This window comes from Astatotilapia calliptera, chromosome 22, assembly GCF_900246225.1.
Source record: "Astatotilapia calliptera chromosome 22, fAstCal1.2, whole genome shotgun sequence".
Taxonomy (NCBI): domain Eukaryota; kingdom Metazoa; phylum Chordata; class Actinopteri; order Cichliformes; family Cichlidae; genus Astatotilapia; species Astatotilapia calliptera.
Genome location: NC_039322.1, coordinates 24515110 through 24542763, shown reverse-complemented (window position 1 = coordinate 24542763; position 27654 = coordinate 24515110). Strand labels below are relative to the sequence as shown.

The 27654-nt window shown below is 43.3% G+C and overlaps 2 protein-coding genes across 3 annotated transcripts in view; both read right to left on the bottom strand.

The window, feature by feature from the left end:
• The window catches only part of npr1a (natriuretic peptide receptor 1a), a 38767-nt gene extending 26736 nt beyond the window's left edge, over positions 1 to 12031 (bottom strand). Inside the window, exons 1-3 of the mRNA XM_026155706.1 lie at positions 11711 to 12031; positions 7818 to 8558; positions 21 to 211 (exon numbers count right to left, since the gene is read on the bottom strand). Coding sequence (XP_026011491.1) covers positions 21 to 211; positions 7818 to 8526 — 900 coding nt within the window. The 5' untranslated portion in view covers positions 8527 to 8558; positions 11711 to 12031. The remainder of the gene's footprint in view (positions 1 to 20; positions 212 to 7817; positions 8559 to 11710) is intronic.
• An 8907-nt stretch (positions 12032 to 20938) lies between these two features.
• Positions 20939 to 26631, bottom strand: LOC113014287 (zinc finger protein 2 homolog). 2 transcript variants are annotated; one of them, XM_026155708.1, is made up of 2 exons: positions 26200 to 26631; positions 20939 to 23195 (listed from the first exon to the last, which is right to left on the bottom strand). In XM_026155708.1, exons 1-2 carry the CDS (start codon positions 26492 to 26494, stop codon positions 21088 to 21090), a joined length of 2403 nt encoding a protein of 800 aa, XP_026011493.1. In that variant the 5' UTR covers positions 26495 to 26631; the 3' UTR covers positions 20939 to 21087. The 2 variants fall into 2 exon arrangements, with proteins under 2 accessions (XP_026011493.1, XP_026011494.1); XM_026155709.1 differs by having other exon boundaries at positions 20939 to 23145; positions 26200 to 26262.
• Positions 26632 to 27654: the final 1023 nt, after the last annotated feature.

Here is a 27654-nt window from a genome sequence, read left to right as displayed (position 1 = left end):
GAAAGAGCATCTTGTCTCACCCTGAAAGCATTGCGAGCCGCATAGTCCTCCTGGTCTCCTCTGAACCAGGGCCTGATGGGAGCGCTCCCGTCCAGACCCTCAGCAAAAAGATCAATGAAGAAGAAGACATAGTCCTCCAGCTCCACCCCTTCCTTCCAGAATTGGACCATCAACGTCCTGAAGATGTCCCAGGAGCAGCACATGTACACAACTGAAGACAAAGAAGCAGCAATGTTATTCCATAAAGGAAAGGAACAGAGACAGCTGCCAACGCTTGATGGTAAATCTTTATTACACACACCATGTGTGCTTCATGGTGTGACCTGCGTGGAAGCCTGGATAACAAAAGCCCCATTCCAGCTCATCAACAAGACTTCTCAATTTCCATGACCAATACTTTTCATCAATGACCATTTTTCTGATGAAAAAAAATAAATGTAATGGCAACCACCAGTGCTACCCCTCAGTCTCATAGTACACACACCTGTGCTGTAAGTTTGATACTCCAGAAGAGTCCTTCTCGAGGGTTGGGAATCAAGAACTGGTTCTTGTAGGAAACTGGTTCCCAGTAGTCCAATTCTTTGGAACTGTTAGTTTGCCTGCCTATCGATCCTACGTATCTGTTCTTGCACTCACACTACAATCAGCTGATTTCAGTTAAGGTGTCAGAGAGGGAAAATAATGACGTAGTCACATTTATTTTTTTTTGCACTAAAGGATGGAATAAATGGTAAAGTGGATCTCTGCATGCATGACAGAAACAACCGCATTATGCTGCTAACATAACATTGGTTCTTTGTAAGCATCTGCCCAGACAGCATGCTAATGCTAAGCCCGCCAACAACCCAGGGTGAATGCCAACCCCAGCAGCCAGACCCTTAACTTCAACATGTAAAAAAAAAAAAAAAAGATGAGCTGCAGCCTCCCTTTCTACCTGTTCACATTTCATGTTTTTGTGCTGGTTCGGTGTGAGATTGTAGCCTCTCAAGTTTATATTGTTAAATTGTGATTATGAGTGTTTCAGCTATTTTACAGAGTAATATGAAAGTAATGTAACGAGCAGTATAACAAATTACTTTCTCCTGGGAGTAATTAGCGTTCGATACTGTAGACCATAATATCCTATTAGAGCGATTAGAACATGCTGTAGGTATTACAGGTACTGCACTGCAGTGGTTTGTATCATATCTATCTAATAGACTCCAATTTGTTCATGTAAATGGAGAGTCCTCTTCACACACTGAGGTTAATTATGGAGTTCCACGGGGTTCAGTGCTAGGACCAATTCTGTTTACATTATACATGCTTCCCTTAGGCAGTATCATTAGAAGACATAGCATACATTTTCACTGCTATGCAGATGACACGCAGCTCTATCTGTCCATGAAGCCAGATAACACACACCAATTAGTTAAACTGCAGGAATGTCTTAAAGACATAAAGACCTGGATGGCCGCTAACTTTCTGCTTCTTAATTCAGATAAAACTGAGGTTATTGTACTCGGCCCTGAAAATCTTAGAAATATGGTATCTAACCAGATTCTTACTCTGGATGGCATTACCTTGGCCACCAGTAACGCTGTGAGGAACCTTGGAGTCATTTTTGACCAGGACATGTCCTTCAACGCACATATTAAACAAATATGTAAGACTGCTTTCTTCCATTTGCGCAACATCTCTAAAATTAGAAATATCCTGTCTCAGAGTGACGCTGAAAAACTAGTTCATGCATTTATTACTTCCAGGCTGGACTACTGTAATTCATTATTATCAGGATGTCCAAAAAACTCACTGAAAAGCCTTCAGCTAATCCAAAATGCTGCAGCAGGAGTACTGACAGGGACTAGAAAGAGAGAGCATATTTCTCCTGTTTTGGCTTCCCTTCATTGGCTTCCTGTTAAATCCAGAATTGAATTCAAAATCCTGCTCCTCACATACAAGGTCTTAAATAATCAGGCCCCATCTTATCTTAATGACCTTGTAGTACCATATCACCCTATTAGAGCACTTCGCTCTCGCTCTGCAGGCCTACTTGTTGTTCCTAGAGTATTTAAAAGTAGAATGGGAGGGAGAGCCTTCAGTTTTCAGGCCCCTCTTCTGTGGAACCAGCTTCCAGTTTGGATTCAGGAGACAGACACTATCTCTACTTTCAAGATTAGGCTTAAAACTTTCCTTTTTGCTAAAGCATATAGTTAGGCTGGACCAGGTGACCCTGAATCCTCCCTTAGTTATGCTGCAATAGATGTAGGCTGCCGGGGATTCCCATGATTAGGGATGGGTACCGGTGTCCGGTGCCATGATGGCACCGGTTCTGACATAAACGGTAGTAACCAGACCGAAAAGCAGCGCACATTTCGGTGCTTCATTTCGGTGCTTTTTTTTCCTGAGCTGTGATACACTTTAGATTCTAGCCAATCATTTTACGTTTCCGAGGATAGTAGGCGGGGCCAGGTACGTAGTTCTGTTAGAGCAGAGCTACAGATTAAAAATGTCCAAGGCGAAGCGGTCAGAAGTCTGGCTGTACTTCACAGCAAAAGATGCAAACTCAGCAGCCTGCAACAAGTGCTTGAAGCTGATACTGTGATACTGTCAAAGGAGGTAACACCTCAAATCCGATGAAACACCTGGCGACGCATAGCGTTTTTTTTTAAAAGCCCAGAAATGCGCCGTATTTGATAGCTTGCTGCGAGACCTCACACCGAGCACATCTACTGCGGGTGGGTTGCCTGTTATGCAACATCCCCCAAAAACACGAAGAGGAGAGTCCTGGCCCCTAGCCCTGCCAGTGTAGCAGAAATGATGACGGATGATGGTGGCAGCAGCCGTTCTTCTCTGCGTGAGTAGCTAATTTACGTTGAGTAGGCTAACCACGTTATTACATTAATGCATGTAAGGTGAACTAGCAAACATCATCATAGCTACATGCGGCTGTCCTCTTGTTTGATGGCAGATACTCCCTTCACCCTGGCTAAAAAGGCTAAAATGACCAAAGAAAACAGTTAAACATGAGAGGTTTTTGGACAAAGTTTGTGTTTTTTCCATTGTTTAAGCACTGCTTCCAGCCAAGAGTGATACCATATATGCCCCATAGCTGCAGAAAAGGCTAACATTGTTATATTTTTACAAAAAACAGCTGAACATGAGAGGTTTTTGGACCAATTTTGTGTTCTCCATTCTTTAAGCACCGGTTTGAGCACCGTTTGAGCACCGGCACCGTTTCAAAAGTACCGATTTGGCACCGGTATCGGATAAAACCTAAACGATACCCATCCCTACCCATGATGCATTGAGTTTTTCCTTTCCAATCACCTTTCTCACTCACTATGTGTTAATAGACCTCTCTGCATTGAATAATATCTGTTATTAACCTCTGTCTCTCTTCCACAGCATGTCTTTTATCCTGTCTTCCTTCTCTCACCCCAACCGGTCGCAGCAGATGGCCCCGCCCCTCCCTGAGTCTGGTTCTGCCGGAGGTTTCTTCCTGTTAAAAGGGAGTTTTTCCTTCCCACTGTCGCCAAAGTGCTTGCTCATAGGGGGTCATATGATTGTTGGGTTTTTCTCTGTATCTATGAAGCGCCTTGAGGCGACTTATGTTGTGATTTGGCGCTATATAAATAAAATTGAATTGAATTGAATTGAATTAAGTAACATACTGCATTAGTTTTAAGAAAGGTGTTCTGTGTAATATGAGTAATAATGGCCTTTTTAAGTAACAACACTGCTCATATCAAAGAGGGGAAAAACCTCAACAAACATGCACAAACATTTGATCGACAGCATGCTATTAATTTGCATGAGCCTAATTTCTTTATTGCTGGTGGTGACTCTCAAAATGGAGCCAATGAGATAAGATGAGATAAGATGATTGATAAAAGAATCGATAATGGAATCTGAATCGATAAATTCTTATCAATTCCCATCCCAATTCTCGAGTTATCACATTCACAAGATTTTCATAAAACTTGACCTCTGACCCTTGACCTTTAGGTTGAGGTCACTGAGATGTGAACTCATCCGAGATTTAATTCTCAAGGTATCGCATTCACAAACTTAGTCCACACCTCCTGCGCACCCTGTGGGGTGATTCTAGAGATGGAAGATCCAATCAGAGCTAATTAAGTTGCGTAGAAAGGCGGGACGAGTTTGAATGCAATCCAATCAGAAAAAGAATCTCCTTGTACAGTAAGGTTAGGTGCAGTCATTTGATGAAAATCTCAATTCTTGAGAGGAAGAGAAGAGCAGACATATGGACAAATTTCAAATATTATATCAATTTGTAAACCATGTGGAGCAACTCTCACTGCTAAAAACAACTCCTCAAACTTTAGATTTTAGTCACTGAATCAGCTTTAGATATAGTCTGCTATAATCTTATGATATATAGTCAACCAGAATTACCTTAAATCTAAGAAAAAACTGAGATGCCTAAATTAAGACTAAAATTAAATTGAAGTTTGGAGCCAAAGTCCAAGACTACAGCACCTGTCATGTCTCAAATCCTGCTGCTCATGTGCGAAATCTGACCTGTGGTGACTGATTTAAGCATGCAGATGTTAGGGACAGCCCAGAGCTGGTAACGTCCTCCTCTTCTTAGCAGACCCACATGTGTCCTTTCATGGGACAGATTTGGGCAGGAATAGAAATAAAGACAGATTCAATAAACTCTTCAAAGTTCATTTTCCTCAGAAAGGCTTTGCGCAACCTTTTTGTTGCAAACGTCTCAAAAAACCTAATTTGTTATAAAAAAAATTAAATTAAATTAAAAAATAACACCCACACAACTTTCTGTAGCTCTTTCACCTTTCATAACCAGTCTTGGATTCATCTTCTAAAATCTGAAATCACATCTCATCATACCAAAGCAGCAGTCCATGACCCAGGCAGCACCTTTGAGAAGCAGAAAGGACAGAGCAAGCACCTCTCTGAAGTCAAAAAACTGAGATGTGTAAACATTACCCCATTATTTTGGGGTAATATTATTTGGGTGCGTGGCCTCTTTGACTGACAGGTGGATAGTGACACAGGCAGCTGGAGCTGCTAGCTGTCTGTTAGGATTCACCAGAACTGGACCTCTGGACCATTTTTGTGCTTAAGAGACATTTTAACTTTCAACTTACTTTAACTTTAACTTACTTACTAACTTACTTAATTTTGTATTTGCTGTTTGGTCAAGTGTGTAAGACGGATAAACACTGGAACAGCCTGTCAACACGTAGAAAAAAGAAGCCAGTTTCCTTTTGTTTCCCTCCCCACCATTGTTGGGTTTGAATCGCTACATTTGGGCGCGCACTGAGGAGGGTTCATTTGCTCGCAGCTGGAAGACGCTGCCGTTAAAACAGCCCTATTATTTTTTCCGTTGGCTGCTTCTTTTAGCTTCAACCAACATTAGTAGCTAACTTACTCATGGGCAAATAAATAAATAAATAAATAAATAGCTCTAGTAAAAACGATCAGTGAAAAACTCAGCCTATTGTTGATGGTCGATATTCGTCCAATCGCCCAACCTTACCATCCATCCATACATTTTCTTCCGCAATTGCGCAGTGACAGGGCTAACACACAGACAGCCAATCATTCACACTCACATTCACGCCTATGTGCAATTTAGAATCACCAATTAACCTGACCTCACTGAATCCCACTGAACTGAAAGTTTTTTTAATGAAAAAATATTGTGATGTCAATTCTTTATAGCCCATACCACATTTAAACAACAGAAGCTGACCCAAAGTCCTTTAAAGACAGGCATATTTACATTCCAGGTCTCTAAAAAAATCCCAAATCAACATATAAAAAACTGTGTTAACTAATTATTGTGGATAGCTAAAATCACGGTGTTCATTAAAATGTGTTCAGAATTTGGCAAATGTACAATGATTCAGTTCATAAATGACTATCAGCTAGCACTGGCTGATAACTTAGCATGCCACTCTCTCCTGGTCATTTCCTGAAATAATAAACCAACATGGATGGTGCTTAGTGAAATCTTGGTTGGCTATCCGTCGTTTATATACTTCTTTCTCACCACTCCCACACTGTTGTGGGGTATTGTTGGGGTTCCTGATAAAAAACTGATGAGAACTTCATGGTCTGAATTTATTTTTTTCTCCAGAGAAATCAAGAATAAATGTGGGATGAGAAAAACAAAAACACCCCCCATCCCCCACCTTGCTATAACAGAGCCTGAAAATAATCAACTGTCAGAGAAAAAAGACAAATACCACCACCACCCAACCCCCTTCTGTCCACACAGTCCCCAAGGTGGACAAAAAAATGTGAATACTGAGAATTTCACATGCGAAAGGCAGAAAGTCACATGTTGGTTTGTCTGCAGCCAAAAGTGCTTTTAATGGAAGCAGAAAAGAAAACAGGACTGACTGATTAATGCTCACACACACACACACACACACACACACACACACACACACACACACACACACAAACATTATGAACACAAGCGTGCTCATAATGTTTCTCCATGTAGTGTCCAATGGTGGGTGTGGGTTCAGAGGTAATTACTAGGACGTCCATGTTGCTGGGTGCAGCAGCTGGCGTTGGTTAAAGGACGATAGTGTGTCTGTGATGATGTCATCATGTCACACAGCTCTGATCTCGTGATCTAATTCACACTGTGACATCAGCGGGCGATGCAGGTCACTGCAAACATTTTCACGCCATCAGAGCAGCGTTTCAGTGATGCTTACAATAAAAACGTGCTGACGGCGAGGAGCAGAAACACAGCAAACAGGCTCACTTCTGCTTCTTCTTCTGTACTAAATTACAGACTGATTGTTTACATGTGTGTTCAGCAAACACACACACAGACACACATTTGTTTTCTGTACTTGTAGACCCTCACTCACATCATTACCCACAAACTGAACCTGATATCATGCAAAGCATTTCCAGCTCCAGCTGTGTTTCAGTCACCTTCAGCAGCCAGTGCTGCCCAAACACCATGAACACGCTTGTCATTGATTGAAGACTAAGCTAAATGACTGACACTTCCAGTCTGACCACCGCTGACTGCAAATCAAAGTCCAAAGCAGCGATCTGCATGTATCGCTCATGAACTAATTTCCATTAATAAGTTAGAGACTGAAAATATAATTTTCCTCTAAAATGACGTTTGAACTGTCACGCGGAGGTCCCCACAGGACTGTCCCCACTCCAAGGTCTTAAAATGAAATTACTCCTCACAAACATGTAGGAGCACCCAAACACACAGAGGTGAAGTCAGTCATTAACCAGTGAGGATAAAAATCTCAGAATAATTAACCATCATTTAACAAGGAGAACAACAATAAGGCAGGGAGGAAAGGAAAGGAGGAAGGAGGAGTGTCATGAAGGAAAAACAATCAGTGACACGAGAGCAAATGAAGCATCTGACCACAGCTTTTCATCTGATGAAAGAATGAAAGAACAAAGAATGAAAAGAAAAAAACTCAGTTAAGGAAGGAAGCAAAAAGGAAAACTGGAAAATAAAAGAACAAAATGAATGAAGAAAATAATGCTAAATCAGTTGAAGTGTCTGAAGAAGAAATGAAAAAGAAGCAAGGCTGGAGGAGTTGAAACTGGGCAACAAAAGCAGCTGAAAAGCCATCTTCCCCAAGATCATGGATCACCTCGGCTAAAAGGAATGGCATGAACGTAAAAGAATAAGTAACCTTGAGATGTCTGCTCTTAAAGAGTGAGCAGAAACAGCGTAGCTTTTACGCAGTTAATTTTAGAGAAAAGGACGAACAGAAAGCAGTGGGATGAGGACAACAACAACTGTTAAAACATGAGGAATGAAAGCAGCAGAAGAAGAATATGACCTCGGCCATTGTCACGGATATCCTGGACCATCGACTTGTAGTTGACGTCGCCCTGGATGACGTGGTCGTGGACAGTGATGTTACGTTTGCCCAGCAGCTCATACAGCCCCTCCACAGCGAAGTAGCACAGCGGATCATCATTGGCGTCCCTGTTGTCACTGAAGATGACCGTGGCGTGCCGCTGCCAGCCAAACATCTCCTGGATCCTGACACCAAACTCACCCAGCTTTTTGTGAGTGGGGCCCGTGTTGGTGACCGCAGCGTACAAATTGAAGCCGATTGCTCGGGCACCAGCTGTCACCATGGGAACATCCCAGTGGGTGGTAAAGCGGGCAACAGGTGAGGATGAGTAGTCGCAGCCGGGTCCAATGAAGGCCCAGGGGTCGTGGGACAGCTTGAGGTCGACGGCTACAAGCGGCGCTATGGAGTCTGAGCAAAAGCCGTCGCGGCTCTCTGAGCTGCCATAAACTAGCCGCAGCTTCAGACCTGGTAGCAACCAGGGGTCAGAGTTCACCTGCTGTAATGCCTGGTAGATGGCGGGCGCAACCCGAGGCCATGCCCATGCATAGTTAGTGTTAGTCAGAGGCAAGATGGCTGCCAGGGTGACCTCCTGAAGGTCCTCCGTTCTGTTGTCAGCAGTTAGAGAGGTTGCAGCTGATTGGGCAGGAAGAAGGACCAGGAAGAGCAAGGGACAGGCCCAGGGCAGCATGATGAAGAGGCGTTAATAGCCTGTCAGACGAGCTGTGGGGAAAATATAACACAGTGTTAATCAGCGTGTCCTGTAGAGAAAATTCAAAACAAACCTTTATTCATCAGAACAGCTACTGAAACTTGAAGCTGCTGGGAATTCTGGAAAGTCTGTGCGAGTTTCCGTGTGGGATCATTGAGTGGGATCTATCCATCCTTCACGTGGCCATGTGTTTGCAGACATGAAGCTGAAGTCCTCCACTGGGCCGGTCCAAGATAATTGCTTGTTAAACAGCAGCCTGACCATGTTTACCGTTTGATTAATGAGTAATGTGAGTGACAATTAGATCTAATCTGCTGCTGTGAGAGTCAGTGAAGCAGTCACACTCTTACAGTCCATCTGTTCCTGGTAACACAGAGCCGTAAAACCGAACAGAGGTGAATGATAAGAGTAAGGTGTGAGGGAAAGGCCAACTAAAGAGTGAAGAGAGAACACATCAGAGTTCAGGGTCCTCTGAATAAAATGAGTTGTTCTCTTTAAAAGCTAAACGAACGCATGGGAGAAGTCTGACTGCATGTTAGGGTTAAGGTTTCATCAAACTCCAAATCCTCCCCGGCTTCCTAGTCCCTTTTGATCAGAGCTGCAGAGCTATGTGACTCCTTTCAACAGACCACAGAGTTAATCTGAACATCTTCATCAGCTTCTTCCTCACATTTTTCTGCTCTACCTGGGTTTCCTTTGTCATCTTTCTCTGTACCTCATTTATACAGTCCTGTGATAGGGTAACACCTGCGTGAGGAAGCAGATGTGCACGAGTTTCCATAATAAAAGCCTCACTGACATATGGACATACAGTTTCTGTACTGCAAAGCTAACAGGGCTTTTAATTTGAAATAAATGCAGAAAATGTTGAGTTGAGTCACTTTAACAAGGTAGGAGAGAATTAAAAATACTAAAACAGGTCTAATTCATCCCATAAAATACAAGGAATGAGGTAAGCAGAGGTCAAAGACAACACAATGTTAATGGTGACAGCATTAGTTCATCAGCTGTTCCAAACAACGAAGGATCCTTTTCTCGTCTTCTCATCTTTAACAGTTAGCGAACAAAGAAGAGAGAAACAAAACTGAGGTCACGGTGAAGTTTGAAGCCAGGTGGTGTGGCTCCATGACTGGAATCAGTCCACTCGCATTATAGCAACTTGACAGCTCGGATCATTTCATTTGACTTAATTGGCTCTCTTTCATCAAATGCACTCCAGGGATGACTGAATTTCAAGGAGAATGAATAAATAAGCTCCAAAATATGTACCTGATGTTTTATTCAGTAAGAATTGAAACCAGGTCTGCCAGTCCAGGGTGAAAGAAAATGGATGGATGGACGGATGGATTTAAAACTAGGGACTGAGATCATGAACTCATCAGGAAAGTGTGTACTGAGCTTGGCGATCAAGTGAGGAGTGGGCTCATTTTCCCTTAGACTTCTGTATAATCAGACCAAAGCAGTTGCACCCTGCTGGACATTAGAGTGCTTCTGCATTGGCGTCAAGCTTCAGATGCAGTACCAGTATCTGCACCAGGGATGTCAAACCCTTCATTCCTGAGCCACTTACCATTCAAATTCATCAGCTGTGCTGGTTGAGTAAAACCACTCCCTAATAACTCTTGATGCATGCTCAATCATCTGGACATAGTTTTATTAGTGGGAGAAACGTTTCATCACTCATCCAAGTGACTTCTTCAGTCTCAGCTGTAGGTTTCCCCAATCTTTTAAACAGTACATTTGCATAATGACTCAAACTAACTCCACTGGTGAACAATGGGCTGTAAGGTCAGTTTCTTGACGAGCTGAACAAGAGTGACAAAATGTTTCTCCCACTGAAAATGCTACGCCCAGATCAACAGAATTGGGCTCTCCCTAATAACTTTGAAATCTCCTTTATTTCATTTTCTTTAAGTAAAGGGTTATGGTTGTTATGGTGATGTTAATTTGCCTATGATTCCACACATTTAGAGTACAGATGATCTGGTCTCTTCGGCTTTCAGCCTACATGACTCACACCTGTTGTTGAGCTGTTGACCAAAATGTAGGTCCCACTTTAAACTCAAGAATCCATCAAAACGCCCTCACATCCCAGTTTTGAAATGCAGCGTGTGTTTCTGGGTCTGTCCAAATGGTGGGAGGTAGCGCAAAGTAATATGATGTGTGGTCTTGAAATGCGTGCATAGCTTCTCTGTATGTGGAAACAAAATCAGACTTTAATCACCACATTTCTCCACACATATGAGCGCATGAATAAATCTCTGACAGCAGGCTGCTGTGAAAAAAGGCAGCAGGAAATCTGACAGGAAGAAGAAGTATAGGCCAACTTCAGTCAGGCTGAAGTGTCTTTAACACATCAGGATTTTTGATGCTGATTAAAACTTTACTGTCCAGAGATGGAGGTAAAACACACTCAGCCACCCGGTCTGTGTGTGTGTGCCATTGTTGTACATAAGTGTTGTTGCAACATCAGTGAGACTCAAACACATCACTCACGGAACAAAAAGCTGTCAGCACTCAGGTCTGTTTCTAAACTTTCAGCTTCTTTAGGATCAGGATCTGTGCACACATCAAACCTCATACAAAAAAATACACTTTCTCACTTTCATTCTGAGGTGACTGTCCATCTGACCATTGAGTGTCTGTGTGTCCGTCTGTGTGCTTCACATATCATTTTTATTATTATTAATAATACTATTGTTATGTAAAACAGTCAATGATATCGTGGATGTCAAATGCATCATTCTCGCGATCGATTATGAATATTTTGTCCCCTCATGCCCATCCAGTCTCTCAGATGATCGCCCTTCCCTCAGCCTGGTTCTACCGGAGGTTTCTTTCTGTTCAAAGGGAGTTTTTCCTTTCCAGTGTCGCCAAGTGCTTAATGGTTGCTGGCTTTCACTGTTTTGTTGCTGTTGTGATTTGGCGATGTATAAATCAAGTTGAACTGAATGTATTCTTAATGTGGGCTGTTTTGTCTGAAGGCAGATAGACTTCGGTTAAAATGAAGAAGGAAAATCAGAGTCTTCGTTCATTTGAAAGCGTAACCAGGACAGAGACTAAGAAAAGAACTAAAAATAACTTTCTGCTAACTGCTTATTAACTCGCGGCGCCTTTCTCCTGTGTAAGTTCATCAATAGAGGAGCGGCTGACGTTGTTTTACCTGTTCGGCGCTCAGCGCATCTCCGTGTGTCCGCAGAACGACATCCAGCTGTTTTCAGCGGCAGCTCGTGCGGAGGAGGAAGCCTCGTGAACACTCGGTGGGAACTCTGTCTCACCGGAGGCTCACCGGAGGCTCGCGCCCCGCTGCTGCCGGCGCGTTTCCGCTTCTCCGCGCTCACAAACCATCCCGGTGATAATCCAGCCTCCCGCCGTGCGCGCACACTGAGGGGGTGTGGAGGGTAAGAGGGCAGTCCTGAAAACGCGAACTGAAGCGCGTGCTTGAACCTACGTGTATTCAGTTACCAAAGTGACACAGGCTATATATGTGTGCTCGCAGTACTCCCTCCTCGCCGTGCTCTGCGCATAGGTAGGCCTGATAGGCTGAAATATTACTTTTAATCAAAAACTTTATATAAATAAGCTGCTCTGCGACGTGAGCATGTGGATATGGAGCCCCCTGGTGGCTGTCTGCAGCTATGACAAAACGTCCGTCAGTTGGTTTTATTGATTGGATACCGGCACTAGTCAGTTGATTAGTTAGATTGAACCCCGAGTAAAATGACTGAGGTTGAGGGTGATTATGGATTATAGACAGATGATTGTGATTCTTCCTTCCGCTCAGTAAAAGTTCAACTTTCATAGAATTATCTAACATCAGTTAAGTTAAATGATTGATCAGTTTCTCATCAAACTTCCAGCATCTCTGAACTCACTGCTGACCTTTGACCTCTTTGCAAGGAGAGATTTTAGATTAAAGTTCATTAACAGCCACACATGACGTCACACTGCAAGTCTGTTATTGTCCATAAAGTTCACGCACAACACATATATAGAGAACCAAAGAATGTGTGTGTGTGTGTGTGTGTGTGTGTGTGTGTGTGTGTGTGTGTGTGTGTGTGTGTGTGTGTGTGTGTGTGTGTGTTTTAACAGGATACACCCGGTATACCAGGAAGTCACTTGGAAACACACAAACTCTCCCTCTCTGTACCTCTTCCTGGAAATGATCACCACCCACCCTCATACTCAGACTCTCTTGCTCTCTTTCTCACATGTGTCCTGCCTTCCTCCCACTCTCTCCTGTTAATGAAAACACACATTAATGTTTCTCTTATTTGACTGTAAAGGTCACACTTGAATACAGCAAGTCGACTCCAAAGGAAGTCAGTAAATACAGTTAAGGTGAGCTGTTTCCTCCTTTTATTCTTCTGATTCTGTTAGAGAAGCTTTGCATGATTCCGTATTCAGAATAATCCTTCTGTGTCTGATTCTGGGTTATAGTGCGGCCTCTTCCTCTCTTTTGATTGGTTGTTCTCTGCCAACAGAACCTTGTAAGTATTATATTGTGCTGTGTCTACTGGAGAAAAAAAGACAACATGAAGCTACTGAAAACATGACTTGTGGTTGTTGGTTTGGACTGAACTGGTACAGCTGAAGGCTCAGCTTCATACTGGGATCTTGTGATTCCTGTATGAAGTGAACGCTGATCTGAAAATAGAAACTTTATCTTTTTTTTTCTTCCTTCATACAGGTAAACAAACTATGATGAGATGACTGTGAGGATATCCTCTCTGTGTGATATCATACAGCCAGGGTCGCCACAAGGAGGGGCCGGGGAGGGGGGGGGGCACTGGTCCACCCTAGCAAGGCTGTTATATGTTGGTATTATTTTAATAAACATGAGGTTAGAGAGAGAGGAAGACACCCTACAGTGAGTTGAAACATTAACCGTTATTTATTCCTGCATATACTATTTTGCCATTCGTATTGTGTCACTTTGTACAGGGAGTGCAGAATTATTAGGCAAGTTGTATTTCTGAGGAATAATTTTATTATTGAACAACAACCATGTTCTCAATGAACCCAAAAAACTCATTAATATCAAAGCTGAATGTTTTTGGAAGTAGTTTTTGTTTTTAGTTTGAGCTATTTTAGGGGGATATCTGTGTGTGCAGGTGACTATTACTGTGCATAATTATTAGGCAACTTAACAAAAAACAAATATATACCCATTTCAATTATTTTTTTTTACCAGTGAAACCAATATAACATCTCCACATTCACAAATATACATTTCTGACATTCAAAAACAAAACAAAAACAAATCAGCGACCAATATAGCCACCTTTCTTTGCAAGGACACTCAAAAGCCTGCCATCCATGGATTCTGTCAGTGTTTTGATCTGTTCACCATCAACATTGCGTGCAGCAGCAACCACAGCCTCCCAGACACTGTTCAGAGAGGTGTACTGTTTTCCCTCCTTGTAAATCTCACATTTGATGATGGACCACAGGTTCTCAATGGGGTTCAGATCAGGTGAACAAGGAGGCCATGTCATTAGTTTTTCTTCTTTTATACCCTTTCTTGCCAGCCACGCTGTGGAGTACTTGGACGCGTGTGATGGAGCATTGTCCTGCATGAAAATCATGTTTTTCTTGAAGGATGCAGACTTCTTCCTGTACCAGTGCTTGAAGAAGGTGTCTTCCAGAAACTGGCAGTAGGACTGGGAGTTGAGCTTGACTCCATCCTCAACCCGAAAAGGCCCCACAAGCTCATCTTTGATGATACCAGCCCAAACCAGTACTCCACCTCCACCTTGCTGGCGTCTGAGTCGGACTGGAGCTCTCTGCCCTTTACCAATCCAGCCACGGGCCCATCCATCTGGCCCATCAAGACTCACTCTCATTTCATCAGTCCATAAAACCTTAGAAAAACCAGTCTTGAGATGTTTCTTGGCCCAGTCTTGACGTTTCAGCTTGTGTGTCTTGTTCAGTGGTGGTCATCTTTCAGCCTTTCTTACCTTGGCCATGTCTCTGAGTATTGCACACCTTGTGCTTTTGGGCACTCCAGTGATGTTGCAGCTCTGAAATATGGCCAAACTGGTGGCAAGTGGCATCTTGGCAGCTGCACGCTTGACTTTTCTCAGTTCATGGGCAGTTATTTTGCACCTTGGTTTTTCCACACGCTTCTTGCGACCCTGTTGACTATTTTGAATGAAACGCTTGATTGTTCGATGATCACGCTTCAGAAGCTTTGCAATTTTGAGACTGCTGCATCCCTCTGCAAGATATCTCACTATTTTTGACTTTTCTGAGCCTGTCAAGTTCTTCTTTTGACCCATTTTGCCAAAGGAAAGGACGTTGCCTAATAATTATGCACACCTGATATAGGGTGTTGATGTCATTAGACCACACCCCTTCTCATTACAGAGATGCACATCACCTAATATGCTATATTGGTAGTAGGCTTTCGAGCCTATACAGCTTGGAGTAAGACAACATGCATGAAGAGGATGATGTGGACAAAATACTCATTTGCCTAATAATTCTGCACTCCCTGTATGACCCTCACGGTTTCCTGCTACACCCCTGTGCTGTTTTGAATTGGTGTGCTACCCCAATATTTTTAGTGGTCGCCATATGGCCATACATTGAAAAAATTCAGGAGGTGGCCCTGCACAGAGCTTGCTGAATGTAAGATGCTGGCAGTGGTTGGAGGAGCATGAAGTAGAAACATGTTTAATATGAACATCCAAACTTGGAACAGGAGACAGCAGACAGCAAGTCGAGAGGAGCACTCAATCACCGTTAACGGTTCTTTAGTGTCATAAACGAGTCAGAGTGGCTGGTAAAACTTGAGGGTAAATTTGATATGAGCAGCCATGTCTTGTGAAGCCATCTGCGGGAGGATCCAGTCGGTACACAAAGTTGTGCCAAGGCTCAGGTCTGACTCTGCTGTGAGGATGAACGAGGAGATCTGAAAACCAAACTGAGCATAAACAGATGAATGAATTCGAACAACTAACTCTTTTTCCAGGCTAAATGAAGATCTTCTAAATTAGTGACACACCATTTCCTCTCCAGCTTATGGGCTATCTGATTTGTTCAGCAGGTGATGGTTTTGTACCTCTGCAGACTATTTTATCATTTGTTTATTTTTAAGGGATTAGTGTTTTTTTAAACCCTGTAAATAGTGCCTGAAATAAAAGCCATTATTATTTATAGAAATTGTGGAAATTCTTTGTCTGCTGAGATATAATCACACAGAATTAATCTCACAGGGAACACTTGTCACAGGAAACTGATTACACCTCCACAACAACAAAGCCCACAATGCGGGAACAGTGTGACGTCTGGACGTTCGCATACTGTGTGCAGTCATTTCACTGCTTCTGTGCAAAACCAATCCTAAGCACATCAAGCACTCAAACGATAGCAGAAAATGCAAAAGGCACTAAAGCAAAAACTGCTTTAAAAGGTGAGACACTACAAAGAAAAATATGAGTGGCATCTGAAGAGCTTCTTTGACAGCCAGAGGAGTCCACATCTTTTTCACACAGAGCTGCTACCAGCCCAATGTTGTTTGTTAATGAAGTTTTTCAGCTGAAAGGTTTTGTGGAATCTTTTGTTCGTGGAGTCCAGAAAAAATGAAGTCAGATGCTGACAGTGGCTTGGAGCCGAAGAAGGACACAGTTGAGTTATATAACGGCACAAAGCTTCTGGAATTATTGAAGAAGAGTCAGTTTGTGACTGAACGGTGTGGACAAGAGGATTTTTGCAGCCTTATGTCATATGGATTTGGAAAATATTTGTAATTCACAATTGCGTGATCTAAAGTCTGTGGTACACAATTTACTGCAAACTGCATGAAATCTAACGCAGAAAAAAATCTTCTTCTGCCTGTTGTGGTTGTGATAGCTGCTACTAGAAAGGTTTATGAGGGGGACATGTCTTGAGAACAAGTGCATAATTGGCTCAAAGCTGTGAGCTCGTTACCAAAACTCTGTCACAAACGTCTTCACTCAGTTTTCATGCTGTGTTAGAGGCAAATACACTTATTTCTGCTCCCCAGTAATACTGTATTTTACTGAAACAGGCAGAAATGAACTGAACTCTGAGGGGCACTTTTCTCTACTGAATCTGTAACAGATAAATGCAGAAAATCCATCTTTTAATGAATTGTGTCAATGTGTTAGATTATTGTCTGAATGTTGCAGTGTGCTATAAAAAAAAAAAAAAACTAAAAACGTGGTGTGGCAAAGTAACATTAACTGTGACAGCTCGTGAGCTGACAGTAAATAATGTTTTTTTATACATTGTGGAGGCCAGCTGTTCACACAGATTTCAGGTTTATGGTGAAACAGTTTACAACATTTAATTTTTTTTACAGTTTTTCTCGATTGCTAAAACACATTTCTTGAAACTACGCCTCATATCCTCACAACAGTAAACACAAATCCATAACATCTCACTCAATTTCCCAAACATCCTATTTCCAGGTCAAAATGAAGCTCTACACCCAAAACTATTCACTCCTGCTGAAAAACCAAACTTTGCCCTCAGACATCAAACACAAGCCCTCAAAAACACACACACTACAACAGAGTTTTGCACACTGGTACAATTAATTCAAAACAATAGTTCCAAAACAAATAGGTTGCTTATGGTTCTCTCCTTCAAAACCCTTGTCACATGATAAACACAAAAGACGCAACCAATGTATGTACAGTAGCACATTGTCATTCATGTACTATACAGTACAACACACACCAGAAACATTATCCCACCTCAGCATCTTGTCTTTGGTCTGGGTCAGGCCAGAGAATCTCATCCACATCACAGGCTATATTGGCCCCAGCCAGGCAGCGGGGGTGAAATCCTGTTGCATGCCTGATCCACCCCTGGCATGCATCTACTGATATGTCTAGGCAGGCCTCTTCCATGGCCTGAAGGAGGTGAACACGGACATAAGGTTCTCGGTCATACACTTGCCGAAAATAACTCCTCTATCGGGTTTAGAAAGGGAGAGTATGCAGGCAGAAAGATATTAGAAAACCTTGGGTTATTGGTAAACCAGTCACGAACCAGAGCAGCGCGATGGAAGCTGACATTATCCCACACAACAACGTAGTGAGGCTGCTCTGGCTGTGCTGGTTCCCTGTAGTCCAGCTGGAACATATGTTGTCTTAAACCATCAAGAAAAGCAAGGAGAAGCATAGTGTTATAGGGTCCTAGTACGGCATGGCGGTGGAGTACCCCTCGTTGGCTGATGGCTGCGCACATAGTGACATTCCCCCCACGCTGACCAGGGACATTTACAATAGCCCGATGGCCAATTATGTTCCTCCCCCTTTTCCTTCTTTTGGTCAGGTTAAAACCTGCCTCATCCACAAAGATTATTTCATGGGGAACAGGCCGTCCTTCAATCTCAAAGATTCTCTGCAAAACACATAACACAGTAGAGTCAATCGGTACCCTGAACCACAGTTCAAGAGTGCTGAAATGGCAGCATAAACTGCCATGCTGTGATGGTACACAATACTTTATACAGTATGAAAACTCATACCTGAACATATTCCACACGTTGGTTTTTCACTCTGTCAGAGTTTCGTTCGAAAGGGACTCGGTATGCCTGTTTCATCCGGAATTGATTCTTTCGGAGGATGCGGTCAATTGTGGAGAGGCTGATGGCATTTATGCCTCGAAAAAGATGATCATCCTCAATCACTCTCCTTTGAATCTCTTGCAGGCGGATTACATTATTTGCAATTACCATGTTTACAAGTTCCCTCTCTTGCTCCTCCGACAAAAGCCTTAACCTGCCTCCACCAGGTGGTCGTCTCTGTGTCCTACAAAAATAGAAGCACTCATTACTGTAACTGTCACACATTCATTTTACAGGCAAATAATGGAAACATACTGAAACTCAAGACACATAAGTTCAGTAACTTAAATGTTACTGTACAAAGCAGTCTTACTGCAAGTACACCTACCTGTTTTCCTCCCTGAAGGTTCTGATGATGGAGGCAACAGTGAAGCGACTCAAATTTGGTTGTACTCGTTGCCCAGCCTCCCTCATAGTCATCCCATGGACAAGGACATGGTCAACTAAAGTGGCTCGAATTTCATCCGAGACTGACTGTCTTCTTGCCCTTGCTCTTCCCCTTCCTTGTCGCCGTCGTTCTCCACCTCCTCCTCCTCTTCCACCACGTCCTCCTCTTTCACCATGTCCTCTTCCTCCACCATGTCCTCCTCCTTCACCACGTCCTCCTCCTCCTCCTCCTCCTCCTCTTCCACCACGTCCTCCTCTTTCACCATGTCCTCTTCCTCCACCACATCCTCCTCCTTCACCACGTCCTCTTTCTCCACCACGTCCTCTTCCTTTGCATCTCTTTGGATCCATTGTTTCAAACCTGAATGAGCTGGCTTTGGCCCTTTTATCTATCCATCGCAGGTTCTGATTGGTGTGTGCTAAATTTTGACTCCTAGTGTTTCCACCTGGTTAATTGTGTGCTAATTGAGCTCAAGCTATGCTGACTTAAGTTAACATTATTGCATGCTAGTGCTTTCTAAATGACTACAAGCACTGTAAAATGTAGGGATTTGTGTGTAGAGTTTTGCAGTAACAGTTCACCAAATTTGAGTCATGTGTCAAAGCAGGGAATAGTGTTTATAGTTCAGGGAAATGGGTGAGCTTTTTGAAGAATAGCGTTACGGTTTTGAAATTTTAGTTTAGAGGCCTGGTTATAGTGTTTAAGCAATCGAGAAAAACTGTAACAACTAATATAGAGACTAGTGTTCTGCTCTTGGTAGATTGCAGTTATTATTACTGAAGTGAATTGGCTCTGTCTTTGTAAATAAATTACAGCACATTATAAGTACATCATGCTGTGACTGAACACATCACAGTAATTTGTCTCACTTAGTTATTCTGTCTGTTAGCCTATAAAATTTAATCCATCTTATTTTCTTATATTCACCTGCTGTGTTCTGCTCTGCTTGGAATTTCTATGACTGCAGTAAAATTGCATCACCCATCTCAGCTCCTCCCTCTTCACAAAGGATGCTCCAGTGTGGCCTTTGCTAAAGGAAACAATAAAGGAACTCCTTTCCTTAGTGTTTGGAAACTGGAACTGCTCTGATTATGGCTCCCACACAGATACACAGACAGGGTCATGTCTCTCAGTGAGGAAACTTCATCAGAAACATGGACTACTCAAACGCACTTTCACACAATGAACAGTAGCAGCCAGACTGGAGTCCACAGCTATATAAGAGCAGAAAGCTCTAAAGGTGAGCAGAAGCAAAGAAATGTAAGTAAGCACTGAGACAAGAGCAGACTCCTTTCACTGGCTGCTGGCAGGGACGAGACACCTCATCAGCTCAGGTTAGAGCTGCAAAGCTGCAGATCTCCTCTCAGACTGAAATGAAGATCCTCATTCTGAAGGTCACCACCAGGTTTCTCATTGCTGATGTTCTACAGATACTATGATCAGACCGAAGGCAGGGTATCTGATATGGGTCCGTGTTTCTACAGTCATTGGTCCGTACCTGTGTTTCTCTGAGCTAAACTCAAATCACCAGCAGATTCTGGTCCAAGTCCCTGAGGAGCTCTGGAGACCCAGGATGAACCTGATATTTGGTGATGGTGGCAGTCATCCCCAAAAAACAGTAACTCCAGTGCAGTAAAAGTCGAGGTCAGGGGTACTTTTACAGCAGTAACTGAGTGAGTATTAACAGAAAAGCACTGGACAAGTTTTAATGATGTTGTTTTACTTCCTTTTGTTGGTCTTCAAATTTCCAATTTAAAAAAAAAACAGACACGAGAAAGCGTTTCTGGTTTACTCGTGTTTGCAGTTTTTAACGGACAGTAAAACCATTTGTCATGTACACACTCATTCTGCTGCTCTTCTCTGAGGTCACTACATTACATCAATCAAAGTAGTCAGACTGAGCCATGAAAACAACAAAACATGGCAGCAGTTTGATATAAAAGTTTTAAATTCACCCCACTGCTACAATAATGAACAGCACTGGCTACTGTTAATGTAATAACTGAAGAACTTTGTACTCAGTAGCTTCATTAGGAGGAAAACTGGAAAATGAAATTAAAAAATATAATTTTGTTTTATGAACTAAATTTTTATTTTTCATTTAAATTGTGCACCTTTAAATTTCTGTAGTTTTTAATTTTCTTATGAGAACATTTTATCAAACCAAATTATTTATTTCTGAATGTTTAAATGTTTTGGGAAGAGTAAAATGCTGGAAAAAAACAGAAATGTGTCCTGTGGTCTCAAACATGTTTTGAGCTCATTAGCTAAAAACTCTTAATGAAAGTAGTTGACTCATTCACCCCAGGATTATTTTTAGCACATTACCAGGAACCCAGGATTCAGTGGAACTCAGAATAAACAATCCTGGGTTAAAGAACTGGATCCTTTCAGGGCCCTCTGTTTTTGAAGCCCTGCAGGAGCTTTTTTTTTTTATTGCAAACACCAAAAAACATACATATTCAGGAAGATTTTATTTGGTCTTGTGAAAATATTTTCTGTCTCCGATCAGTTAGTAAAACCAGTACAAACTGGTCTGGACTGGTCTCTACAGCTGCAGCAGCTGTGGCTGCAAAGTGTCCTGCTCCGTGATTGGGTCGTCACTGGCGTCTGCGTGGACCTTCATGTGCACGTCCCGGGAGCGCTTTTCCTGGTAGCTCTTGCCGCAGAGCCGGCAGCTGTATGGCTTCTCCCCACTGTGCGTCAGCAGGTGCTTTTTCAGGTCATTCTTGGTGACGAAGGCCTTCCAGCACAGGTGGCAGCTAAACGCGCATTCCTTCCTGTGGAAGCGGAGGTGTGTCTCCAGGTAACCTTTGGTGCTGAAGCTCTTAGTGCACAGGCTGCAGCTGAATGGCTTCTCACCTGTGTGTGTCAGCTTGTGGGCATTCAGCCCTCCCACCTGCCTGAAGGCTTTCCCGCAGATGCAGCACTGGAAGGGTTTCTCGCCTGTGTGGATCCTCCTGTGAACCTCGAGGACGTGGATGGAGGCGAGGCTTTTCCCACATGTCTCGCAAGAGATGCGGTTGGATGGTTTGTCTCTGGTGTGGTTCCTGATGTGCAAGGTGAGAGCGCCGTTATCGATGAACGTCTTGCCACAGAACTCGCAGATATATGGTCGCTCCCCACTGTGGATTCTCTTGTGGCGCCGCAGAGCACCAGACCGCGGAAAGGACTTCCCGCAGACACTGCAGTGGTACGGTTTGATGCCGGTGTGACTCCTCATGTGAGTCTCAATGTTCTGGTAGGTTTTCCCGCATACGTGACAGATTTTGCCGGTGTCTCTGTGACTCTGCAGATGCTCTGTGAGCGTTTTTGATGGCGGCATACTTTCACCGCAGACCCCACAGACAGACTCTGCCGAGTGATTTTTGGCATGTTTTCTCAAACTTACTTTATTGTGAAAAGACTCACCGCAAACTTTACAGCGTGGCGGCATTCTGGCATTCTCTATGTCAGATGTCCTGGTGTGAGAGTGCGCCGGTGACTCGCCATCTTGACCCTCTAATGAGTGACTCTTTCTGTGAGTTTTCAAAGCGCTGCTCTCTATGAAGGTCTTGCCACAGCAGTTGCAAACATGCGGGCGCTCACCACTGTGGATCTTATTGTGGCGCCTAAGCGCACCTGGCCGGGGGAAGTGTTTGCCACAGACCAAGCAGTGGTACGGTTTGAGGCCTGTGTGGCTCCTCATGTGCGTCTCCATGTTCTGGAAAGTCTTTCCGCAGACACCACAGGTCCCACCAGTCTCTCTGTGTGACTGCAAATGTGTTAGAAGAACATCTGGCGAGTCGAGCTGCTGTCCGCAGATGCCACACATGCTCTTTGACTCCCTGCAGTGCATTTGGGCATGTTTCCTAAGGAAGCCTTGACTGTGGAACGAATCGCCACAGACTCTGCAGTAGAGCACTGCCGACTTCAGATCTGGCATTGGTCCCTCGCGCTTTGGCTTCAGTGAGTCCGGCTGACTGTCCTCACTCCCGCTGTCTTTCTCATTTTGGTCTCCACCGTGCTCGTGGATCTTCAGGTGCTCTTGGAGAAGTTCACTCTGAGCAAAGCTGAGTCCACAGATGGGGCAAGGGTCAGTGCTTCTTCTGCTGTGAATCTTTTTGTGGCGCCTCAATGCTCCGGATCGGGGAAAGCTCTTCTGGCAGAGGACGCAGCTGAAAGGTTTAACTCCAGTGTGGCTCCTCATGTGTGTCTCCATGTTCTGAAACATTTTCCCGCAGACTCTGCAGGTCCCGCCTCCACCACTCACGGTTTCCATGTGAGATCTCAGATGGTCTGACAAACTGTCTGATGACTCAAAGCGCTGCTTGCAGACCCCGCAGAGATGCTCGGGGGAGTCTGAGTGCAATTTCACATGTTTCAACAGATTCCCTCGATGGCGGAAAATCTTTCCACAGAGGACACAAGGCTGATTTGTCGGGCGCGCCAACAATGCTGTCCGCTGTCTCTGCCCACTGGACTTCCTGTCTGTGGTTCTCCTATCTGTCCCTTTAATGCAGAGTGAGTTTTGGCTGCCTCTCCAGTGGTCATCACTTTTAGCTGCACAGGTGATGTCTGAGGAGGCAGGGCTGGGCAGAGGTGAAGGCATGTGGATGGAGTTTGCCTGTGGGCAGAGACTTTCATTAGCAGCAACCTTACAAAGAGCAGATGTGTCTGAAAGAAAAAAAAAGAAAAAACCGTCAACAGTTCATAAAAGCAATTGCGGCATGAAAGACACAGAAAGTAACAGTGAAACAACATGAAATACAGATGTTCAGTGTTTCCACTAGCACCTGAATGCAGCACACATCTGTAGCTCCATTCATAATTTATTTATATAGCACTTTAAAAACAACACATAGCCGATCAAAGTGCTGCACAGCAGAAATATTTTTAGATTTTTATTTTTAGATGCATTTTTTGGAGCCATCCATGACTTCAAATCGCTAAGACAAACAAGCAGGAGTCCAATTGAGGAGATATCAGAGTGATTGAAAGGTAGATAAAGCTGGCAAACGTCAGCATATAGATGAAATTAAATATCGTGTTTTCTGAAAAATCATACCCAGTGGCAGGAGAAACAATGAAAACAGTACTGCCCTGCGGTACCCCCCATTGTAAAGGGGCCACAGATGATGAAGCAGAACCCAACTTAAAACAAAAGTTCCTGAAAGATATGATTTTATCCACAAAAGTGCCAAGCCGGAAATTCCCACACAGTGTTGTAGTCCAGAGAATAAGGTTGGGCGATATGTAAAAATTTTCCAACCGACAATCGTCAGTCCAATAACCGACGATAGACGATATATTCATGGATGCACAGACTTTTCGATGGGCAGAGTGATGTAACAATGCACGGACTGATTTGCCCGTTTACAACACAGAAGAAGTCCAAACATGGACGAACTAATTGCCAACTTGCACACTGCAGGAGTAGGCGCAGATAGAAATGGACTGTTACCTCACCGAGGAGGTCGTAGACAGAGAAGACGATCCACTGGTTTGGTGGAAAATTCATGAAAAACATTTCCTATTGATGTCACACATGGCACGGAAATATCTGTGTATACCAGCCACAAGCACACCTTCAGAACGCATCATAATATTGTTAACCACCTGCGCACACTACTAAAACCGGATAAAGTAAAAATGCTTGTTTTCCTGTCAAAGAATTTATAAGTTTTGTTTGGAGGGAATATTTTACCTTCTTTTCTTCTTTGTTTCAGCATTAATATAGCTACTTTTTTGGATTATTCATTCATTTATTTATTTATTTGAGATGCGCCGAATCGCACAAAAGACTAAACTTTACATTGGGGATTTTTTTTTATGTTCGCTGGAAGAGACATTTTGATTTTTAACTTATCTGTTGTTTGGTCGAGTGTGTAAGACAGATAAACACTGGAACGGCCTGTAAACACAGTTATAATGGAAAAAAAGAGGCCAGTTTCTCTTTGTTTCCTTCCCGACCATTGTGTTTTTTTAATTAAATAAAATGCTTTTCTTTCCTGAACATAGGCTACTGCGGTTCTTTCTTTCTGTTATGAGTTTGAATAAATGAATCGCTGCTGCATTTGGGTGCACTCTGAGGAGGGTGCATTTGTTCGCAGTTAAAGGAGGGTGCTGTTAAAACAACGCTATTATTTATTTCTGTTGACTGCCTGTTAGCTTTAACAGACACTTTAAACTTACTCATGGACAAATAAATAAATAAATAAATGGCCCTTGTAAAAACTTTCGACAATAGGCTGCCCTGTTGTCAGTAGTCTATATATTTGTCCAATCGCCCAACCTTACCAGAGATCAGCACAATCATGATCCATCGTGTCAAATGCAGCAGTCAGATTCAACTAAACAAGCAATGCATATTTACCACAGTCGATCGCCAACAAAATGTCATCACAGAAAGCAGATATTAGTTTTTTTTGTCTCATATTAAACACATCTGTTTAAACTGCAGCACGTGTTAACAGGCCAATCACAGCTCTCACTGGCTCTCTCTAATTTTCATGTTGCTGTTGCTGAACAAAGCGAAATTCATACTAGTACTACAGTGTGCCAGGACCACAGAAGTTAAAGACAGTAACGAAAAAGGTGGATGAGGTGAAGTGAAAGCCTTAAATTTATGAGAAAAGAAAAATTATTATTATTATTATTTAGCAGATAGACTTATGGTATCAGTTTGAAAGTTCTAGGTGACCTTGTTCTCAGGTTATCACATTTACAAACTTGGGTGTTCATGCTGCCCGCCACCTGAATGATTTTCACATCATGTTATGCACATGTGCTAAAGACTTGTCCACCATATAGGACACATAGCAACCAACAGTTGCTGTGCAATTGACAGTGTTTACACGCAAATCCATCACTTCCATTCAAACTATGAAGCAGCAATGTTTTAGCAAACAAAGAAATCACAGGGAAGTAACCAGCAACCTTTCACATCCTGTGGTTGCTAGACGGTCTCAGACCAGTCTGTAGATCTGTGAGATTGAGACGTTTTTATCCTGATCCTAACCACGTGTCAGGTTAACCTGACGTGGTTATTGACTACCTGTCTATAAGACCTCAGAAGAAGCCTATGTAAAACAACGTGGTTTTTGTACATTTGCGCCATGGCATTTCTAAGACTTGGTTATTAGCCAATGAGAAAATAGTTTCAGTCAGACTTGCCTCTCCATTTCACATATGGTTTCTTGAGTACAGAGACCTGATCTGAAGGCTTGAGAGCAGGTTGTGCCAAACCAGCAGCCGCCATCATGGTACCTACTGTCTCTGCTCTGCAGTGTGCCTGTATAAAGCTATGATGTTCCTCTGAGTATGTGCAGTAGGAGAATAGCCAGCAAGGAAAAAAAGCTTTCAAACTTTCTGTTTTGTTTTGTTTTAATAAAGTTGGTGTTTTAAAGTAGCTGCCCAGTGGCATTACAAGGATTGGTTCCTGAGCAGTCAGACTTTGAGGTTTTCTACGAGATAATGACTCTTTCAAACAGTGTCTTTGTTTGTCTCTCTGCCATGTGTGAGGCTGATAAGCCGCCCTTTTCCTTTTACTCTCCGGTGCTGTTCCTGAACTACAGTAATGCTCTTGTGATGTCACCTCTTCCCGATCAATATCGATTTCTGATTGAACAGCTCCGGTCCTGTTTGCCCGGAGAGCCACGGCAGCAGACACGGAGCTCACCTGTCCGGTTCAGCAGGACCACCGGGCTCAGCAGCGCCTCCAGCCGCCGCAGCTGTCGTCGGGACTCCTCCACCTCCCGCTCCAGCAGCCCGACGATCTGCTGCGCTGCCGCTTCGAGCCGCTCGGCGAGCAGCGGCCGCAGCAGACGGCCGGGTCCTCTGGAGGACCCAGAACCGCCGCTCTGCGTCTCCAACGCGCCCAGAACCTCCTCCGCAACCCGTGCCAGCAGCTCTGACACAGACTCCGCCAAAGCCCGGTGTCTGCAGCAGCTTGGCGGGGATTCTGTCAGAGACATCCCGGTTCAGAGCTCTGCGGCCACAGGAAGGTAAACAGCCCGAAAACCCGCTATGCTCAGTATCGACGAGCCAGAGCACGACCCTGCTGGAGTGGAGGACGCATCGCTTCCCGAGAGAGACCGTAGCGCAGGAACTATTTTTTGTGGAAAAAGTGTGCTAGTGTTTTTATATTAAGGCGGATAAATGTACCAGCTGAGCTGCTTTAAGTGTGAACCCTGTGTTTAACTGTCTAGACCTCTGCTGCCAATCAGAATTTGGGTAAAAGTACCAAAGCAAGAAACAAACGCACAGGAAATGAGAAGTTAGATCCGAAATATCAGCCTGTATTTGGTTTCTTATACTTGTTTTTCTACTATATCTGTTGTATTTATTTTTCTGTTTTCTTTCCGATTTGTTTAAAAATAAAATTTTATACACACACACACACACACACACACACACACACACACACACACACACCAGTTTAGAGGTATAGAAAAATGAATTTTCAGCTGTGGTGACTTGTTTCCTCTTCTGGTTATAAATTCTGCAGCTCATCATCAAAGCCACTTCTTTACGTGAAGGTCCGTTTTGTGTGTTAAACGTGAACAGAAAGCATAATCAAGTCTTCCTTTCCTGTCACAATGATGGATTTAAAGCCAAACCAAAGAGGAAAACTTTATCCCTGCGGGGGGATAACTCAGGTTATGAGGTCAGAGTAATAGTAACAGTAATGTGATTACTCTGAGACACTCACAGTTATGTTCTCGCATTAATATGTTCCTCAGAACAGAAGATGAAGGTCGTCTGAGTGAAGGAAGCAACTGTACAGACAGGAAGTACTCTGAGCTAGTATTTTGGAAACTCCAATATTTAAACCACACTAAAGAACAGAGATCAGGATGTCACGTGCTATCATCATTGTGTGGTGGACCACTGGAGGGCTCCACTCACACCCAGTTCTCAGGAAGTGTTGTTGCTGTGTTTTGGAGTTGTTTTTAGTTGTGTGGTGATGAGTTATAAACGAGGAGTGTTAATCGAGAGCTCTCGTGTCGTCTGTGTTTACCTCCACAATTGGAATAATTTCATCTTTAAATACTCTGAGGCCATCACCTTGGTTGAAACATTAACACACCACACATCAGCTCACTCTCAGTCTCAGACACACACACATACACAC

What these genes read in the sequence shown, in the direction of transcription:
- LOC113014287 (XM_026155708.1), bottom strand. Translation starts at nt 26,494, where the DNA reads ATGTCTCTGACAGAATCCCCGCCAAGCTGCTGCAGACACCGGGCTTTG. An exon ending in GGTCCTGCTGAACCGGACAG is followed by an intron (nt 23,196 to 26,199) that starts GTGAGCTCCGTG and finishes TTTTTCTTTCAG; the next exon opens with ACACATCTGCTCTTTGTAAG.